The sequence below is a fragment of the Delphinus delphis genome, chromosome 17, assembly GCF_949987515.2.
Source record: "Delphinus delphis chromosome 17, mDelDel1.2, whole genome shotgun sequence".
NCBI classification, from domain to species: domain Eukaryota; kingdom Metazoa; phylum Chordata; class Mammalia; order Artiodactyla; family Delphinidae; genus Delphinus; species Delphinus delphis.
In genome coordinates this window covers 71,952,958-71,974,783 of record NC_082699.1, presented here as the reverse complement: position 1 = coordinate 71,974,783, position 21,826 = coordinate 71,952,958, and the positions used below count along the sequence as shown (strand labels likewise).

General features: G+C 42.5%; 1 protein-coding gene across 3 annotated transcripts in view; it reads left to right on the top strand.

Moving 5' to 3' along the window:
- The first annotated feature begins 830 nt into the window (after positions 1-830).
- Positions 831-21,826, top strand: part of DNAAF11 (dynein axonemal assembly factor 11) — an 81,283-nt gene continuing 60,287 nt past the window's right edge. For 2 of the 3 annotated variants that reach the window (XR_009516681.1, XM_059995208.1), the window contains exons 1-3: positions 831-978; positions 11,005-11,172; positions 15,236-15,313. Coding sequence is in view for 2 of the 3 variants with exons in the window: in XM_059995208.1 (XP_059851191.1) it covers positions 969-978; positions 11,005-11,172; positions 15,236-15,313 (256 nt within the window). In the remaining variant the exon portion in view is untranslated. The remainder of the gene's footprint in view (positions 979-11,004; positions 11,173-15,235; positions 15,314-21,826) is intronic. The other variant, XM_059995209.1, reaches the window with a different exon arrangement.

The following is a 21,826-nucleotide window of genomic DNA, read 5'->3' as shown; positions in this document are numbered from 1 at the left end:
AAACAATCTGTCAAGACCCTGCTCCCAGAAGGAGCTCTTATTCTAGATTTTAGTGAAGAGATCCCAAAATGAAGAAGTGTCCAATGTCCAAAAGAATGGGGCACCTTTCCTGGGTAGCCTGCTCCATCCCCTAAATACTGAGTCTGCTGTTTTAAAAAAGTGTCTTTCATTCACTCAGATTATCTCATTAAAGCTTCACAATGGGGCTTCCCTGGTGGCGCAGTGGTTGGGAGTCCGCCTGCCGATGCAGGGGACACGGGTTCGTGCCCCGGTCCGGGAAGATCCCTACATGCCGCGGAGCGGCTGGGCCCGTGAGCCATGGCCGCTGAGCCTGCGCGTCCGGAGCCTGCGCGTCCGGAGCCTGTGCTCCGCAGCAGGAGAGGCCCCAGCAGTGAGAGGCCCGCGTACCGCCAAAAAAAAAAAGCTTCACAATGATCCTTGGAAGTTATTATTAGCACTCATCTAACAGGTGGAAACTAAGGTTAAGGAAGTTTAAGGTCACACCTCTGGGAAATGGAGTGTGGGCCGATTCCAGATTTTCTGGCTCCGGAAGGCGTTAAATAAAATACAAAGAGAAAAAAAAAGTAAAGGGCGGTCTAAGAGGCACGCCTAGGAAGCAGCTCCCCTCAGGAAACAGAGGGTCCCTTGGTTCTTTGTTTAGTCCGGCCAGTTGATCTGGGGAAAGGGAGGCAGTCTGCGAAGGTGGAAGGTGGGGACGTGGAGGAGGACTAGGTCTGGGTTGCGGGGTGCCCCTGTGTCCTCGCGGGGAACCCCTCCTCTGCCCATTCTCGCCTCCTTGCTCCTCCTGAGTCGGCAAACGCGGCCCCGCCTGGCCCCGCGCGGCCGCCGTAGAATCCCCGTTGCCATGGCTCCCAGGTGCGGGCGCGCGGAGGAGAGACTAGGAGGCGTCCAGGGAGTCCTTGGGGGTCCTGGTCGAGCTTCCTGGGCCCGCGAACCCGAGAGGCGCCATGGGACGGAGTAAGCGCCCTCTCCCACCTTCCGCCCTCGATTGTCCCCATTCTGGGCATCGTCCCGGGCCTCTTGGGACCCTCGGCGCCCCTTCCCGCCAGCGGGACCACAGCCCGGCCTAGCCCTTCGCTCTCTAAAGACCGGGCAGTGACATGTCGCCCGCTGACTGGCGGGGCAGCTTGGCCCCGGCCAGGCCCAGGTTCCCGTTCTGTAAAATGGGGTGGGCGTCGGGGCGGGGGAGGAAAGCATCGGATTTGACGGAAAGGCTGGCTAGTGGAAGGTCCAGGGTTTGGGCGTCAGACACGCCGGGTTCGAGCCCGCGCATCTCCTTGCCTGCAGCGTGGGCTAGTCGCTGTCTCTGAACCACAGCCCTCGGACTCTTTGGGAAGGCAGTGTAGCCTGGTGGTTGAGGGCACCGACTCCGGCACCTATCAGCTGTGAGACTTCCTCACCTCCAAAACGTAGGCAATAATAGGACGTTTACAGACAGCCGGTGTTGTAAATGTGATTATAAATGTACCAAGAGACTGAGTTGGCAGGATTAACAGTTATTTATGTTAGATTGAACCAATTATACCAGGTTGAACCTTTCCAGTATTGACACCGTCTTTGACCTTTACACGTGGCAATTTTATACAGTTCCACCGAATTTATCACTTACTGTAAAAGTGTTATAGTGAATACTTTTAAATCAAGAGACCGTGGTGGATGATGGGGTTTCTGCCCTGGAAGAGCTGACAGCCTGGTGGTGGAAGGGGGCTGGTGATTTTAAATGTTAACACTTCGTTCGGAAACCAGTTATTTCCTTTCACACTTTTCCTCCCCTCATCCCCATACTGTGGTCCCAGATTTTTCTTTTTCTTTTTGCTCATCAACATTTTTTACTTTTCTGTGGATTATCCTTTGCCCTCTGTCTCTGAATCTTGTCCACCTTCATTTGTTAAATCATTAACTTATCAGAATTGTATTGGGGTTCCTACCCCGTGCCAGGCGTTGAGGACACAGTGGTGAACAAACAGGTGGGCCGGCCCTCCTGGAGCTTCTCCCTTTGAGGAAGAAGGCAAACACTTGCTTAAAAATATCAGTCACTATAGAGTCAAGACTAAGATACAAGATTCTTTTTACTGCTCTTTCCACAGTTCTGAACTGTCTACATCAGGAGAAAAAACTTGGGCTTCTGAGAGAAGATGGTAATAATGGCTTAATAATGGCAGCAAGTACGTCGTGTACTTGCTGCCTTCTAGGCAATGTTCTAAGTGGTTTCTCTGTGTTAACTCCTGGAGTCCTCACAAAAATCTTATGAAATAGACACTACTGTCACCTCCATTTTGCAGATGAGGAATCTGAAGCACAGAGAGGTTAGGCAACTTGCCGATTGTCACACAGTAAGTGATGTATCTGGGATGTGAACCTGAAAGGGCTGGCTTTCTTTAATATGTTACTACGCTGTCTCTTGAATGTAAGGGAAGGTCTGGTGAGGAGAAGAGAGGTCGTAGTGCAAGTTCTCATGTTGAAAGTCAAAGAGACTACTTTTCTGTCAGAATCTGCGCAGGGAGAGCAGTGTCAAGCCCAGGGGCAGTGGCTAGGGGAAAATGAAAGAATTAGTTCTTCTCTGCACATTTAGTCTGGTGTAGATTATGATTTAGAGAAGAATGAGCTTCTTTTCTAAAACAAAAATTTAATATAGAATTCATTTTGTATTACTGTGAGTATCAAATTAGGGTGATTAGTCTCATGGAGATATGATCTGTGTATGCATTTGCTGGGGGAAGTTAAGTACCCACAGAGCCATAGGATGTTATCCCTGGAAGAGTGCTCAGTGGTCTCTAATCCATGCCACGTGTAAAACCATACAGATGGAACCTGTTATGCAGAAAGTTTAAGCATCTGGTCCCGAACCTTGCACTTGTTATGTGATAGGTTAGAATTAAATTTGGGGCTCCAGCTCAGTGGCCTTTCATAATGTCTTCATTTTCTTAAAGGCACATAGTGGAAAAAATCAGTTTTATATTAATTCCTCTCAGTTCACCTTGACTAGGAAACTCCCATTAGAATCATCCTCCTTATTCATTGCCATTATATTGTAGACTTCATCAACTGCTTATAACAAATACTTTACGTCTCTTGTTTCATACTTCTAAGTCTTAATTCATTTGGTGGACAGTGTTGTTCACCACTAATTTCAAGCTCTTTGAAATTGAGATGAGATACGTTGCTAGATACCATGTGGATTGTTCATCACATGCCTATGAACAATCGCTAAGTGCTTTTCACAGACATTTTAGCTATATAAGGAAAAGCTTTTTGATGAAAGATGGGCTTCCAAGAAAAACATCCTTTAAAGAAATTGCATATATTTACATACCAAGCACATAGACAAAGTTTAAGAAATAAGCAAAACACTTAATTATGGATAAATAGAGTGTTTTTAATTTGTTTTATTTTTTAATGGAGGGCCTAATTTAATTTTCAAACTGAACTGGTTACTAAAGAGTGTAGTAATTTGTTTAACTTTGTTCTTAACTTAATGACTTTATTTGACAATAGCTTTAAGGCTAGAACAGCTATTTCCTTTCTGTAATTATTCATTGATGTAACTGAAAGAGGAATGCTTAGACAAATATTCTGTACCTTAAGAAAATTAAAATACTTTGACTGTTATATTCATTTAAGTTTATATGAGTGGTCATAGTGAAATTGCTCAGACAGTGCACTTGAAAATTTAACAATTTAAACATGTGCATAATTCTTCTTAACCAGTCCTTTGAGAGCATACCACCCCCCTGCTGAATGCTTTACATGCATAGGGCACTTAATCCTCCCAATAACTGTCTGAAATAAGTACCATAGAAACTCTCTTGAGACAGGTCATTGGAAACACTTGGTTAAAGTGCTAAGTCATAAAAATGATACATTTTAGGGCTTCTTTCTACAGCTATGATAGAGTAACTGGTATTGGACTTAACCTTCCACTGTAGGCAACTATGAAATTGGGCAGGAACAACAAGTAGGACATAACCATGCTCCTTGAGAGAAGGGAAATGCAAAAGTCATACCCCACTGTCACCCCAGCTTTCTTTGTAGAAGCACTTTCCTACTTGCAGTAAAGAAGATAGAATTCAAGCAAAGTAGTGGTCTTGCAGAGCTAAGGCAGAAATTAGCCTTCTGAGCTGCAGAAGTTGCTGTAATTTATGGGGTAGGATACAGAGAAGGAGGTACAGTATGGAATGGGGGAGGGAAGAAGACTTCATGGGGACGTTTACTGTAGGATTTAGGCAAGGGCTGGCTGAGCATGTGTAGCAAAGACTTGGAGAGACCTGAAAGAGATCACCTACTGTGGGGCAGAGTATGGAATGGAGATGCCAGAGGTCAGGCAGTCCTGGAAGACACAGGAGTCCTGGCCCATCCGGAGTTAAAAGACCTTGCTGAGCCCTTTAAGTATTCATTTGAGACCCCCAAGAAAACCATACCTTAGCAGTAAGTACTGGGCCCTGGAGTAATGGCCATGCTCTAGGGCTAAGTTCAAAACTAAAATAGATCCACTCTAACAAAAAATACAGTCAAGCCTAACAGGGAAAAAAGGTTCTGTCAGTACTTTCACTGCCTGCCAGAATAAAGTTCTACTCCTTTTAAAGGACAGTGATATAATCTAGACTTTCTACAGCGCTTCAATAGAAGAATATAATGACCAGCCTACAATTAAAAATTGCTAGACACAAGGAGCAGAAACATGTGGCCATGATCAAGAACAGAAGCAGTTAATAAAAACAGATCCCAGGATGATAGAGGTGCTGAAATTAGCACACAAAGACTTTAAAGCAGTGTGTTAGTTTCCTACAGCTGCCATAACAAATTACTACAAATTTAGAAGCTTACAGTTCTGCAGGTCACAAGTCTGATATAGAGTCCCTATATCAGACTCTTGTAGATGCTCTTGTAGATTTTCACCCTACCTGAAATCAGGGTGTCAGTGAGACTGTGTTCCTTTCTGGAGGCTCTAGGGGAGGAGCATTTTCTTGTTTGAGTTGTTGGCAGAATTTGGTTCCTTACAGTAATAGGACTGAGATCCTCATTTCATTGTTGGTTCTCAGCTTAAGGCCATTTCTAGATTCTAGAGGCCACCCATGTTCCTTGGCTTGTGGATCCCTTACTTCATCTTTAGAGCCAGCAATGGTGGGTTGAATCCTTCTCATTCTATGCATCTCTTTTTCTTCTTCTTCCATCTCAATCTGTGACGTGGCCAGGAAAGTCTCTCTGATTTTAAGGCTGTGTGTGATTAGATTGGGTCTACCTGGAGAATCTAGGGTACTCTCCCCATCTTAAGGTCCTTACCCTTAATGACATTTGCAAAGTCCCTTTGCCCTTTTGCCAGGCAAGGTAACATATTCCCAGGTTCTGGAAATTAGCGCGTAGGCAATAAATAACCTTAGGTTCCACCTTAAGATACTAGAAAAAGATTACAAATTAAACCAGAAATAAATAGAAACCTGGAATAGTACAAGAGCTAAAATCAATGTAGTAGAAAACATAAGGTAAGACAATAGGAAACAAAATAGACAAACGGTAGTAAACAAAATTAATGGAAATTTTATTCTTATCCTATGACCCAGCTATTTTACTCCTAGATATTACCAAAGAAAAATGAAAACCTTTGTCCACTCAAACTTATGTATGATTTGTTTTCTTATGATTGTTTTAAGAGTTCTTTATATATTCTACATATAAGTCCTTTATAGAATATATGATTTGCAAATATTTTCTCTCCATCTATGGCTTATATTTTCATTCTCTTAACAGTGTTTTTCAAAGAGCAAAAGTTTAAAATTTTGAAGTCCAGCTTATCAACTTGTTCTTTTATAGATTTTGCTTTTCGTGCCATCCAAGAAATCTTTACCTAACCCCAGTTCACATAGACTTTGCTCTTACGTTTTTGTTTCCCTAATTTTAAGTTTTACGTTATTCTGCCATCCATTTAACTCAGTTTTTTAATAAGACACCATTGTAAATGATGTTGGTATGTAGAAATATAATTGACTTTTGCATTATAGATCTTATATCCTGCAAACTTGCTAAACTCTGCTATGAGTTCTACCAGCTTTTGATGTAGATTTTGTTGGATATTCTCCATAGACAATCATGCCGTCTGCAAAGAGAGATAATTCTACTTCTTCCTTTCCTATCTGGATGCCTTTTATTTCTTTTTCTTGCCTTATTGCTAGAATCTGGCTAGAACCTTTAGTACAATGTTGAGGTGGTGAGAACAGCTATCCTTGCCTTTTCCCTGATCTCGGGAAAAGCATTCAGTCTTTGTCCATTAAGTAGGATGGTAGCTGCAGGTCTCTTGTAGATGCCCTTTATCAAGTTGGGTCAGTTCCCTTCTCTTCCTAGCTTGCTGCAAGTGTTTCTGTTTGTTTGTTTGCTTATAATCAGGTTTTTACTGATCAGTCTGTCAAGAAATTCACCAATTTCATTTTTTTAAAGTATTTTTATTGATTTTTCTCTGTTTTTCTGTTTTCCATTTCATTGATTTCTGCTATAGCCTCTATTATTTACTTCCTTATGCTTACTTTGGGTTTAATTTGTTTTGTTTTGTTTTGTTAGTTTCTCAAAGAAGAAGCTGGTATTTGGGACCTTTCTTCTTTCTTGCTATCGGCATTTAGTGCTATAAATTTCTTCCAAGTTATGTTTTAGCTGCACCCCACAGATTTTGATATGCTCGTTTTTTTCATGTTACATTCTGTTCAAAATACTTCCTCCTTTTGAGTTCCCAATGACAAATTTTTTTAAAAAAGCATCACTTTCTTATATTTTGTCTTGATGTTTAGTTATCTTAGGCTGGAGGGTAAATCCTGTGCCTGTGACTCCATCCTGTCTGGAACCTGAAGGCTCTGCTACTCTAATGACTTAATGATTAGATTAAATCATTAACAATATAATGATTTTCCTTGTCCTGGTTCTCTGCCCTCTGCTTTCAGGGAGAAAACCTCTTTATATGCTATCAGTGTAGCACTGTGGTTTTCACACCTAGCTTTCAATGTTCAGTTGTCACTCTCAGCCTTACCTTGTCAACTGTGTAGTGGCAGCCACCCAATACAGCTGTCCTTAAAGTTACAGTTTCCCCCATATTTCCCTAATGCCTGGTGTGTCACACTTACCAGTGTGTTCCCTTCCATTAATATCCCATTTGCTATAGATTGAATGTTTGTTTCCCACCAAAATTCATATGGTGAGATCTTAACACTCGAGGTGATGGTATTAGGAGGCGGGGCCTTTGGGAGATAATTAGGTCATGAGCACAGAACCCTCATATTGGGATTATTGCCCTTATGAAAGAGGCCCCAGAGATCTCGCTCATACCCTTCACCATGGGAGGTTACTATCAACGGGGAACAAATATTCAACGTTCCATGTTAGCTAATGTCTGCTTTTGTGTACCACTTCCGGTATCCACCCTTCCAGGTTGGGTTCCCCAGGAGGCAGACTTTTAGACGGAGGCTAGTGTGCAGGAGGTTTATTAGGGAGTGTCATTGGAGTGGGTAGGGAAAAAAGCAAGAGAGGGAAGTAGGGCTGGGATGCATCTTAACAAAGGCCTTAGCCAACCAACCTGGAAATCGGAAGGAGCTCTGAACTTGGAACGGACCTCTGCGTTTTCCCAAGTTGCGGTGAGAGGGTTGGGCCCTTTTAGCCCCACATCAGTCGATCACTGGATATGGACTTTCCTGGGAAGGGGCGTGACCTTGGTTGAGATGTTTCTTCAGCTGGGGTGACTTCACGGTGGGCAGCTGAGGGCTGCCTTCTGGCAGAACTCCCAGCAGCAGGAAGTAATCCTTCAAGCCTGAAGGGGGGAACTGGGCACGGTAGCACCTACCATATCCTGTGGTGCCCTTTCCTCTTTTGTTTATCTGGCAAATATCTACTCACATTTCAAGATCCAGCCCGGACTTCTTCTCCATGATGCTTCGCTTGACCTTCTTCTTGTCACTCAGTAGCGTGGATCACTCCCTCCTTTGTACTCACTGTACTTTCTGTGTTCTTCTGTACTTGCCCCGTACACCCCGTCTGTGTTTGTAACAGCACACTCTGCGTGAGTGCCTCTAACAGTGTCATGGGATCAGGGTGTAGAGTGTGGCCACCAACGCTCATGATAACCATGAGTCAGTAAGAAAAGGCAGGGCAGATGAGTGATCCTGTTGCTTAAAATGCCCATGGAAAACAATAAAAGTTCAGATGCTACAGGAAGAGATCTTCACCTATTTGTAACCCCTTCATTTATGTTAAATCTGTTTCGTATATGTATCCACTAGATCTTTCAAGATGTTTACAAATTCTGCAGAATCTGCCCGAAACATACATTACTGATTTTATTCTAATCCAGCAAGAAGGAGAGGGTTGTTTACAAAACATGATATAAAACCTGAAGGATGAACACTAAATTGTTGGCTTTGGGAGTTTCTAGAACCTCATTCAATACACTGAAATCTCTTTCATAGTAAACACAACATGACAACCTCTAGTATTCCAGAAAATTCTCCTCTTGCCCTTTTCCCCCCCTACCCTGCAAAGTCATTTTATTGTAACTCCCTCACGTTATTGAGAACCCAGCCATATTAAGGAATTGAAAAGAAGCCTAGGGTAGCTCATCAGTTTTGGTTAAAACTTTGGAATCCACAGCAGAATTCTTTTAGGGAGATAAGTATGAATCTGTGGTTCTAATTGTTAGTACCGTTCATCAACCACCTCATTCACATATTGGTTATGACCTTGTATAGGTGAGACACTTCTCAGAGTCCATCTGAATCCTGTATTTTGCTGTTTGAATTTTTCCAAAATAAGGAAGTGAAAGTATATTTCATATAGTAAGTACCTTGGCATGTTCTTCTATACCATGTGATAGGCACTGTAATACCATCTGTCTTGAAATAGTCTTATGATGACATATTAATGCTTCCAAAGCCTTTTTAAGTCCCTAGAGTGCTGTCTTGTAAATGCAGTGCTGTATTATTTAGAGTAGGACTTTCTAAAGACGAACAGTGCTCCTTGGAGTTAAAGAATGTTTGGTCTAAGTTGCATAGTACATAAAACAACAAAATGTTTTCCCATTTCAAAGTCTGAAACACTATAATCTCCATACACCATGTAGGTATTCTGACACATTTCTTCTTGGGGACCCTGGTTTTTGCACAGATGTTTGCCATCACAGGTGAGGCAGTATTGTGTAACAGCAGTTTCCTGAGTTACACAATATGTAACTATGAAAACAATGTGCCACACAGCAGTTTGCTTAATATAGAAGAGTTCAGAAAAGGGCTGCTGGGAAATTCTAGACCTTCACAGTTCTACCTTCCTCTGTGATTCTCTTGATTTTCATTTAATCTATCCTCCTCGTGCGTAACTGTTGCTGTTGGGCAGACTTCCCTGTTGTGCTGAGTGAATCTGAGCCCCTCCTCTCCCACGTGTGTGTGTGTATGTGTGTGTGTGTGTAAATTTGTTATTTATGCCAACTACCCCACCTTTCCCCACCCCTTTCCACTAATAGTGATTTTTATCATCTTAATTCTCATGATTAGGAGATATGGACCAACATAATTCCTTCCTAATGTCTACATGCCTCTGCGTTTCCCTTGTCTTTCTTCCAAAGAACTGTCACTGCAAGCAGCCCCGTCTCCTACCACCGGAAGCAGCAGAGGGTTTAGCTAACTGCACACAAATGATGGAGTTCGTACATGTTTTCACGTTGTTCAAAAAAGGCAAACTTCACTTTTAAGGATGTGGCACAGAAGTGGGGCAGCTGAAGGTGCTGTGAAGAACTTTGTCTCCGCTAGAGAAGCTTGTGCATTTAGGAAGCTTGAGAAATTTTGAGAGGCTCTTATTTCCTCACTTTTGGGGCAGTGGAGCATAGTGGTTCAGAGCACGTGGTCAGGTGCCGGATTCCTACACTTAAAACCTCGCTCTAGCACTTACTAGCGCGACCTTGGGCAAGTTATTTAAACTATCTGTGCCTCAATTCCTCATTTGAAAAAGATAAATAGTCGTTGTACATACTCACGTGTTAATACATGCATAGCATTTAGGACAGTGCTTGGCACCTTGTAAATGGCAGTAAATGAATCTTTATTATCTTGTAGGATGGACATGTGACATTTCCACATTCCACCTAAAATGTGAGGGTTCAGACGGATTAATAATTTTTAATAGCACTGGAAAATACAAGTTTTCTCCATTGTCATTCCCTCCTTGATTTTAGTACATATTACAAAGAGGGTGCGTGTCCTGTTCTTGGCCCTCACTGTGGACCAGATGTTGTCTCCAGTACCTTGGTGCTACCATCATCTCATGGTCCTGGCCTGTGACATCAGACCAGCCCACTGCTACTCATCCCTCTTGTCAGGGGGGTGGGGACTCTCGCAACCCCTCCTCCTGCGAGCAGCTTCTTTCATGCCTCCTGGAAACGGAGCAAGTGCTTTATAAGATTGCAGTGCAAAATCTGTGGTGTTCCTCTCCTGTCTCTTCCACTCGAGTTAAATAAATACCAGTTGAATGAATGAATGAGCGAGTGAACCTTTCCTTATTGAATGGCTGTGGCTGTTGAATGAATGAATGAGTGAGTGAACCTTTCCTTATTGAATGGCTGTGGCTGTTGAATGGAGATGCTTTCATATTTCTGCCCTCTGTCAGCCCGACCGAGCCTCTCCGGAGCAGGTTTCTCTGTCTTGGATTACTTAGTGGGTCTCATCCAGTTCGACATGATACCACCTGAAGATTCCACGTTCTCAGGGTCAACTTGGTTACCATCCATACAGCGAAATGTGTGTAGATCCCAGTGTAAGAAAGACAAAATGTATCGTCACATCTTTCTTCTGAGTCACCCTGGAATCACAAAAACTCCCAGCAGGAGGAAGCACTCCTCTGATCTCTGTTCCTTTGAAAATGACTTGGGCCTGGAGAATTCACATCTAACTGCAAGGAAAAACCAATGCATTACTAACTTAATATTAATGGGGATGGAGATATAATATGTAACAAATTTTCTTTCAGTCACGGAAGATCTTATTAGACGGAATGCCGAGCACAATGACTGTATAATTTTTTCCTTGGAGGAGCTCTCCTTGCATCAGCAAGAAATAGAAAGACTAGAACATATTGACAGGTGGTGCCGGGATTTAAAAATCCTCTATCTTCAAAATAATCTCATTGGAAAAATTGGTAAGTCTTCAGGACTTTGTTCTTATGGTTTCTTTAACATTTTGAATGGGAGAATGTTGGCAAATGCAGTGTTATTCTTAGAGGAAGAAAAAGAATGACATGGAGGAATAGACGCAGCCATCTCTCAGTAGCTGTGTATGGAACCCTTCCCTGAACCTTTTCGTGCCTGTTCCATCTCCTGGCCCTGGGCGTCTCCATCAAGGAATTGGGAGGACCAGTTGATGGCTGGGAGCACATTAGTTGACGTAGTCATTTAAAACCTGATTTTTAAAAAGTTTAAAAGGGAGGCGGATATAATCCAGGAGTTTGTCATGGCTTTACAGCATCACTCTGTGAACCTGAAAGGGTTCTGTGAGAGCTGAGTAAATCCTTGTCAGATCCCAGCCTGTGATAACTAGGTCTGCCATACGTATTGAGAATGTACATGTGCAAGGCATTGTGCTCAGTATTGGATATCGAGGGGGCTCCACAATTACACCCCTGCTTACTGCTCCAGTTTGGAATGAAATGAGAGGTAAAAACAGGAGTCAGGAGGATGAAGATCCAAAAATCAGCATTATAACTGATAAAAACTCTTTGGAGAATGTGGCTTAGACTTGCAGCCAAGTGAGATTCCTAATATGCCCCCAGAATTAAGCCTACCCACCACCCACTTACATGCAGAACTGGAGAATGCAGGCTTCCCCTACCCACGCAGGCCCCCTGCTTTATGGCGGGAGCGGGTCGAGACTGTGTGCCCTCTGCCAGCGGGGAGATCCCAGACCCAGGAGAGAGGGTGGGATTGGGCATGCCCAGTTCCTTCTCCCAGTTCACCCATGAGGTAAGTGCGTCCTCCCCATCCAATTGCCACCTCCTCCCCCGGGAAGAATGAGTTAAGGGGACAGAGAGAAGAGAGACCTGTGGAGACACTCTTAACAGGGGATCCTGCCACATGGAAGCAGGAGGAGTGACCCCCAAACCTCAGAAAAGCTACAGTGTAGTTTAGTGGTAAGAGCAGGTGCAGGCCCTAATGTCAGGTAGACCCAGGTTTGAACCCTGCCTCTGCAAAAAACTAAGTCAGTCAACTTAGTCCCTCTGTGCCTTAGTCTTGCCATCTGTAAAATGGGAACAACAACATCTAACACACAGACATATTAGAGCTACATGGAACGACGTGCTTAGCTTTATGCCCGCTCATGAGAAAATAGCTGCTCTGCTATTAATATCATCACTTTCCCAGGGGCCCCAGGCCAGCCCCGTGGAGGTAGAAGCAGAGGGGAGAACCACACAGAGTTGGCGGAAAAGGGATGGAGTCAGGGTTGATGAGGCAGAGTGTGTGTGTGTGTGTGTGTGTAAGGGGTCAGCTACTGGCAGTTAGTGTGCAGAGGCCAGGGACATGCTAACAGTCCCAGGACCTCTCCCCCGCCCCCTCCAAGAAAGAATTACCTGGCCCCGAATGATAGTATTGCTGAGGCTGAGAAACTCTGCTGATGTAGTTGCCTCCAGCTTAGTGGGTAATTGAAAATTGGCTCTAGGGATACAAAAAGTCTGGAATTTGCATCATTTTTCAAGGTTTATTAAAATTCTTTCTTTTCCTTCAGATAATTATTTTTGGCATCTTGTACTTTACCAGAAATTAGAAACTCTGGCGCATTGTTCAATTAAAAAGGCTGTTATAGAAAACCACTAGCTTTTATGCATGAGAGCATTAAAGAGTTGTCCTAATTGTGCAGCTCTAAAAGAGTGCCCGAAATTTTCATCTCCACAGCTGGGTCCATCACAATTACTAATTAGTAGCATAGTATTTCAGTCCTTTTCAGAGCTGTGAGAAAGCTTAAATTTTTGCTTCCAAAGTATTCTTAAATTAAACACGCTTTTAAATCCTAATAATGGGATTTTTCAGTGCTACTCCACCCATAGGCATTTAGGCACTTTTTTAGCAAGTAAAACTGTTTCTCTAGGATTCAGACTCGCTCTTGGGCCACGGAGGTAGAAGTTTGCAAAACACCTGCCTTTCCTGAAGCTGTGTTCCTCACTGGGAGATCCAGGTGGGCTGTGGAGCCAGGCTTTGTTTAGTGGGGCTCCAGGTGTCAGCTGAGGACTGTCCAGGGTCTGTGAAAATGGGGCTCGGGCCTCACCCCAGACTTACTGGCTCAGAGCCTCAGGGGGTGGGCTTCCGGAATCTGCATTGGTAACAGCTTCCCGATGAGCCCCAAGCTGAACGCCTCAGAGCGGCTTGAACTGGGGGATGGGTTTGGTCCAGTACAAGTTTGTAGGTCTGGTTATAGAAGTTGGTGAGAACTCCTCCCAGGCTGGTTTGGCCGAGAACGCAGACTCCCTTCCTGCTGCCCAAGAAGCTCTGCATATTTTTACTTATAGAGCTTTGTTTTTTCCTGACCGGTTTGACCCATTGTTCTCAATTTAATTTAATTTAATTTAATTTAGGAAACCCTTACAAAACAAATATTAACTTTTTTTCTACCAGATGACTCTTTTCGCACTTACAGCGTTATACATAAAACGAAAGTGGAGAAGGAAAGGTATTTTATCGTGGGCTGGCAATTTTAACAATAATAACTTTATGTATTTTTGTTCAGGGTATGTACTAGACACTGTATTATAATCTTGGGCACATGGAGCTCTACAAGTCTATGACTGTCAAATGCTCAGATATGGCCTAGAGGAACTCTTGTAAACATCAGTATTACTTAGAATAATATAATTGCTGAGAGAAACTTTAGTAATTGATTCCACAATCCTCATTTAAAAAATGAGTAAACTGAGGCTCAGAGAGGTTAAACTGTTATTCTCAGGAGTTCTATGGAAAGAAATACATGATATTTTATAAATTTTAGGTGAAATATTAGTAGTGATAAGGGTGACGGTTATAAATCATCATGTTTGACCGTCATAATATCCCTGAAAAATGGTCCAGAGGAAGCATTATTTAAGTCAGCCTGCCCCAAATGCACATTTCTTAGCAGGGTTTTCTACATTCATGTCATCTTAGAAAGGACTCTTCTTTTAAAGTGTAGTGTAGTGATTGAGTGCCAAGCTCTGGAGTAAGATTTCCTGGCTCTACCACTTAACCTTGAACAAGTGGATTTATTCTCTGCACCTTGGTATTCTCATTTGCATAAGGGAGACGACAATAGTTTTAACTTCATAGGATTGTTATGAAGATTAAATGAGATAATACACAAAATGCTTAGAAAATTGTATGGCATGTAATAAGCACTCAGTAATGTAAGCTATGGTATTATTTACTGTTTTTAAAGGGCCCCACCCTTCAGCGATTCCTTGAGTTATTTATGCTTTTGCCTTGCCTATATGGCCTTTACATATTTATTAGAAACAATAATCCTGTATCAGGATGATTTTGGCTTCACGTAAAGGAAAACACAACTCAGGATGGCTTAGCAGTGAGGAAATCTAGCATCTAACCCAACTATAAGTCTAGAGATAGGCCAGTCTCCAGGGTTGGTTGATTCCTTCTCTATGCTCCACCAGTCACAGTGGGCTTCATCCTACAGCTGGTTCCCTCAGGTTTGCAAGATGACTATGAGTACCAGTAAAGATAGTATTTCCTTCCTTTTTAACATCCAGTAGGAGAAAGAGACAGGAAATCCGCAAGCATGAGATACAGATCATTCCTCCTCATCTGATTGGGAGTACTTGGTGTGCACGCCTTCTGCTGCATCACACAATCGCCAGGAGACTGCCACAGGCTGGTTGACTTAAGCCTGGGCTCCTGAGCTGTCACTAGCCAAGGACATGGGATTGCCACGTGCTGGGCCAGCTTAGTTAAGCCTAACCCCCCTGGAGTTGGAGCTGGGTAGAGACATGAGCAGAAATGGGTTGGTTCCGTTAGGAAGGACAGAGGGAGAATGGATGCTGCGTGGGCAACCAACAATGTCTGAAGTACAACCCCTAATCTGCCTACTTTCTGAGCTACAGATTTGAAAAAGCAACATGGTTTTGACAACCATAATGATCCTCAGCTTCTCGTTACCATTCTCATAAGATTACATAAAAATGTCTTTTATCTTGGAGGTTAATTAATTCCATTCTTTGTATATTTCAGAAAATGTTAGCAAACTCAAGAAACTTGAATATTTGAATTTAGCTTTAAACAACATTGAAAAAATTGAAAATTTGGAAGGTAAGGGTTTTCTTCTTATAATTTATTGTTAATTAAACTTAGACTTCAACAGTATTGCTTAAACAATAGGTAGACTTTTCAAATTAACATTTTACATAAGTCTTATGTTTGTCAATTCTTGTTGTAAAAAGTCAAACGATAACAAGATACACAAATTCAAAAATGTAAGTCTACTTCACCCCTTCCTAACCCAGTTTCCTTCCCAGAGGCAGTGGTATTAATGCTTTGGTGTATAGAAGGTAGTTTTGTTACATTTTGCTTTGTATCAATGGGATCATACTATGAATATTGTTTTCAAAATGAATTTCTTCCATAAAATTACCTTGTTCTTCTGATCCAGGAAGGATGGGGAAGGCTGTCTAATGGAATGATTGTAGACTGAGTTATCCAACTATTGTTCTGCAGATGGACAATTGGGTGGTTTCTACATTTTGCTATAATAAGCATGGCTGCAATGAGCATCCTAATACGTTTCAGTCTGTGTACAGGTGTAAATATTTTTCTAGGATAGATACTTAGCAATGGAATTCCTGGGTTTAAATACGCATATTTTGGAAAATATTGCCAATTTGTTCTCCGAAAAGGTTGTATTGATATATACTTGTACCTATGGTCCACGTGAATACCCATTTTCCCCCAACTTCACTAGCGCTTTTTATAAGCAATCTATTTCTAAAGATTAGAAGACATTGTTCTCTAGTAATTTTTAAAATTTGCTCCTCACTTACTATTACTGATCTTCCATATAACCTTTCAGATGTTTATTGAATATTTTTTTCTGACGTGAATAACTACTTCATATCTTTTGGCCATTTTTCTTCATGTGCTCTTGTGCATTCCAGATATTAATACCTTGTTATACATGTTATAAATCTTTTCTCTTGAGTGTACTACTTTTATTTCAGTCATGATGCTGGTATTGTTCAGAAGTCTTACTTCTGAAATGAATATACTCCAATTTATCAATCTTTTTCTTTATGGATTCTTTATGGTTTCTGGATACAAATATAGTCCATATAAATTCTAATTTCAATAATTTTATTCTTTACATTTAATCTCTCTAATGTGCTTCAAATTTAACATGTAAATGTTCCTGAATGGAAATATTTGGACAATTTAGTATTTTGAAAACTGAAATATAATTTACGTATTATAAACTTACATACACCATTTTAAAATACACGATTCACAGGTTTTTAGTGTATTTGCAAGGTTGTGCATCCATCATCACTATTTAATTCCAGAACATTTTCATCACCTTAAAAGAAACCCCCGTATCCATTAGCATTCATTCCCCATTCACCTCCTACCCTAGCCCCTAACAACCCCTAATCTACTTTCTGTCTCCATAGATTTTCCCATTCTGAACATGTAATATAGATGGAGTCAAACAATACATGGTCGTCTGTTCTGACTTCTTTTTTTTTTTTTTTTTTTTTTTACGGTACACGGGCTTCTCACTGTTGTAGCCTCTCCCCTTGCAGAGCACAGGCTCCGGACGCTCATGCTCAGTGGCCATGGCTCACGGGCCCAGCCGCTCCGCGACATGTGGGATCTTCCCGGACCGGGGCACGAACCCGCGTCCCCTGCATCGGTAGGCGGACTCTCAACCACTGCGCCACCAGGGAAGCCCCTGTTCTGACTTCTTAGTCTAATGTGTTCAGGGTTCATCCATGTTGTAGGATGCATCAGTACTTAATCCTTTTTAGGGCTGAATAATATTCCGTCATATGGGTACACCTCATTTTGTTTATTCATTTATTAGTTGATGGGTATTTGAGTTGAGTCCACTTTTTGGTTACTATGAACAAAGCTGCTATGAACATTAATGTACAAGTTTTTGCATACACATCTGTTTTCAGTTAACTTAGTGCACCTAGGTATGGAGTTGATGGGTCATATGATAACTGGAATTGATGGGTCCTGTGATAACTGTACGTCTCACTGTTTTCAGGAACTGCTTTGGCAGCGGCACCAGCTTGCATTCCCACCAGCCATTTACGAGGGCTCCCATTTCTCCACATCCTTGCCAGCACTTGTCATTTTCAGTTTTCATGTATTTATTTATCTATAGTAGCCATCCTATAGTGAGTGTGAAGTGGTATATCATTGTGGTCCTGATTTGCATTCGCCTAATGACTAATAAGTTTGGGCATTTTTTTATGTGCTTATTGGCCATTTGTATATCTTCTTTGGAGAAATCTTCTTTATTCAAAATCTTTGCCCATTTTCTAACTAGGTTATTTGTTGTTTGACTGCTGAACTGTAAGACTTATTTCTTTATTTTGAACGCTAGAATCCGATCAGATAAATGATTTGTAGATATATTCTCCCATTTTGTGGGTTTTCTTGTCAGCTTCCTTGTTGGTGTCCTTTATAGCACAATTTTTTCTTAAACAACTTTATTGAGGTATAATTGATGTACAAAAGCCTGCACATATTGAATATATATAATTTGTTGAGTTTGGACATATGCACACACATGTGAAACCATCACCGCGATTAAAACCTCTTTGTCTTGTTATTCTGGGAGGTTTCCTATTTTACTTTGCAGGCTTCTATTCTGTGCTGTTATTTTTTTTCGAAATGTCTAATAACACTTGGTGTCTGTTGATAACCACAAAGAATTTGGTTGATTAGGTGGCTGTGTGGGCTTATTCTGCAGTTGTGAGGTGGTGTTTCCACATCCAGCCTCTGGCCTGGCTGGCAGGGCCACTGTGGGCTCTGTGTGGGTGGGCAGGGGCTTGGGGCAGAGGCAGGCAAGCTCCTCTCCCCACCCCACTCCCATCTTCCAAGAGCTAAAATTAGGAGGACATTATTTAAGTCCTGTTGGATTTTAGCCTATTTGTCTCCTAGTGTAGACATCGGTATTTCAGGGGCCATCAAGGTCATGTATCAATAAAGGCATAAATATTCATCATACATTTTTAATGTTCATCCTCAAAACCTGAAATGTCATCACTGTCAAAGCCCCCAAACCATCATCAGTGCTGGAACTGAGACGGTTCTTTCCATTATTGGCATTTTTCTGCATTAGAAATGGAGCCTTTGCTCTTTCCCAGCTACCACTCTCCAGCCCTGTTACCATATCCACATGTGAACAAATGAAATAACAAAATTTGCACTACCGCTTCCCTGGTGGCACAGTGGTTAAGAATCCGCCCGCCAATGCCGGGGACACGGGTTCGAGCCCTGGTCTGGGAAGATCCCAGATGCTGCGGAGCAACTAAGCCCGTGCACCACAACTACTGAGCCTGTGCTCTGGAGCCCGCGAGCCACAACTACTGAGCCCACATGCCACAACTACTGAAGCCCACGCGCCTAGAGCCCATGCTCGGCAACAAGAGAAGCCACTGCAAAGAGAAGCCTGCGCATCGCAGGGAAGACCCAACGCAGCCAAAAATAAATAAATTAAAAAAGAAAACTTAAAAAAAATTGCTCTATATCTATGTTTTTTAGTAGTGAAATATCTATCTATAATGTCAGAGAAATAATTAAAACTCATTCTCAGTTGGCTTGTTATTTTCATTAAGAAAGTAGTATCTGAAAGGAGGTGGAGAGTTCTGTTTTTGCGGTATGTGTCGGCCACCAACCACTAGAGGGCAGTATTGTCACTATCGTCTTTTTGAGCTTTGAGAACTTGGTCCACAGTGGACACTTCTTCCTTTTGGTCCTCTGCCTTCCAGCTCTAATACGGATGCACCGGGCTCAGGGTCGTCTGAGGATATGTTTGGGGAGATGGGAAGTAGGGAGGGATGGGTGTCTTATCTTTTGGCAAATATGCACTTGTTGTTTAATTTTAAATGTTTGAGGAAGAGAGGAGGAAGTTGGATATATATATACTCAGCTCACATACTTGAGTAAATCTCAGTATAATTTAAAACGTAAGTTGGATTTTTCTTTGTTTGTTTTGCTGCATGGCAAAACATAACTGTATCCTTCTTTTTCTTTTTTCCTTGTTGTGAGTTCACCAAGATTTTTTTCCATCCCACCCCTCCTCTCCCATCCTTAAAACCTGGAAGGAGAGATGGGGTTTCTATTAGTGTCAACTCTCCCTCTTGGGAAATCAGCATGTTGGTTTCAGTGGCCTTTAGACCCCCGTGGGCCACTGAGCTCGAGCTTCACAGAACAGGGGCTGAAGGGTGGGACTCAGTTGAAGGAGGGAGGTTTTCTCAAGCCTGTCTAGTTCAGCAAGAATAGTTCTTTCAAATGGCAGATGTGGTTTAATTTCTTATGTGTAGGCCTAGTAGAAGAAAAATTAAGATTCATCACTTTGAAAAATGTAATGAACATTTGGAGGGTTCTGCATCTACAAAATTACAGCAAAATCCAAAAATTATATGAATTTTTGAGCTTGTTGGAGTCTTTCAAATGTCAGTCTTTTCTCATATGGAAGAAAAACATAATTAAAATATCTCTCAGAGTCTCCCAAAGTCAACTTAAGAAATACCAGGTAACCTGTATCTTAAGTCAGACTACCCCAAATATATCTTTACACTTCATAAAATCCATCTAACATTTTTTTTTGGCCAATGTAAAACAGACATACAGGCACAGAGATATAAACTTAATTATATTTATATGTCTAGTTTCATATTCATTCTTCATATAGTGGCTTAGTTCATTCACATCACTATGCTTTAATGACTGAATTATCAAATATGTTGATGTGCTTTAAATAACTCCTTATTGTTTGGTGCTTGAAGTGTTTTTAATTATGTTTGCTCTTGTGAATAGAACTGTTCTGAACAGCTTTGTACAAATTACCTGTTTCCAGTTGAGGTATTTGATTGGGACCTTTTCCTCCCCAATGAAATTCTGGATCAAGAGAAAAAAAAAAAAACACTTAAGAGCCTGTTTTGTGTATTGACAAATTGAATGCTGAAAATATATATATATTTTTTTTAATCTCATAACCTTTCCAACATATTTAAAATTTATTTTTGAAGATATGAAGTTTCTGAATTTCCTTCACCTGTGTAGCTGAGTCTGGAATATTATAAAAGTATTTATTTGTTCTTGTGCATTTTGGTTATTCGGCTTTTCAATAATTCATATTTTACCATAGTAACGCAATAGACAGTCTCAAAAGTCAAAGTGATATCTATACTCATGTTGAAGAACAGACCTCTTGTCAATGCCGCCAGACCCCCCAGTCCTGCCCCCTAGAGGCGACCGCCATCCACTCCCCTTCCTTCTTCTGCTGCATGTTTCCAAGTAACCTGCTTACACCAGGCGTCCTCTACTCTCTCATTTTAGGCATCGTCTATTGACCTCCTACGTGGCAGGTGCAGATTTTGTTCTCACTCGCTGCCCCGAGGTTCTTTATCCCTGTCTATCCGCCTTGCTTATGTTTTCGAGTCACATAACGGGATATCATAATGAGACACGGGATATGGGCCCATCTATGGTGACTGGTGTTTTGAATGAACGCTTTGTTGGGGGGAGTGGTCACGCTCACGTGCCTGCTGACCCACGTCTAACCTCTGGCCTTTCTTGCTCCCCCTTTCTCCTCCCACCAGAGGATGGCTGGTCTGGCTCTCTCCATCCATGTAGGAATTGCAGGCCTCAGCTCACCCCTCACAAGGGTATGACTACAACCGCTTGTGCTTAGAGACGCAACACTGTGTCCCACAGAGCTTTAGCGTGAGAGTTTTGCGGTGATGGTCATGGTCATGGTCATGATGATACGTTAGTAATAAACAGCTGACGTCGGCAAAGAGAACTTCTAGTGGACAGGTTCAGAGAGGCTTTTCAGCTGGGCGGACCTGGGATTCGGTTCCCGTCCCCACTTGGTAGCTTTGTTGAACTTTGTTCATTTCTTAGCTTATTTGCCTCACAGTTCCAGTTATCTATTGCAGTGAAAAAAAAACAACACCCCAGGACTCAGTGCCTTGAAACAGCTTTCTTTCGCCACCCAGTTCTGTGGGTGAGGAACTCAGCAAGAGTTTGGCTGGGACGTTCCTCTCTGACCCAGGGCATTAGGCTTCTTTACTGTCTTTTCAGCCAGCTTGAGCTCTGATACCCCCTCCGCGCAACCCGTCCATGGCTCACGCTCCTTGCCCTGCTTGATCTCCGTGCCCAACCCTAGGTGGGCCCCTCCGCGGGCGCCTTCTTCCCCTGGCTTACGCTCCCAATCCCCACACTAGCCCTCGTTAGGGTATCCACCTTGCCCTCCTCGAGCTCTGACACCTTGCTCATGGCGCTGCTCCCCTGCGGACCCCTCTTCACTCTACTTGGTCTCCGATGCCTCTTGCTGGGTGTCATGTGAGGACACCCTCCCTACCTTCCTTGGGCTCTGATTCCTCAAGTCAGGCTGCCCTTCCTTGTTGGTACCCATCCTGTCTGCACTGACACCCCACGGCTGGCTGTCTTTGGTGTGGATGCTCTTTTCATCCTGCCCAGGTTCCTACCCACCATCCCTCTCTGCAGGGATGCCTTCCTCACTGGGCTTGGGCTCCTGCCCTCGTGCCAGACCACCTTCACCCGGGATGCCCCTCACTGCTGGGGCCC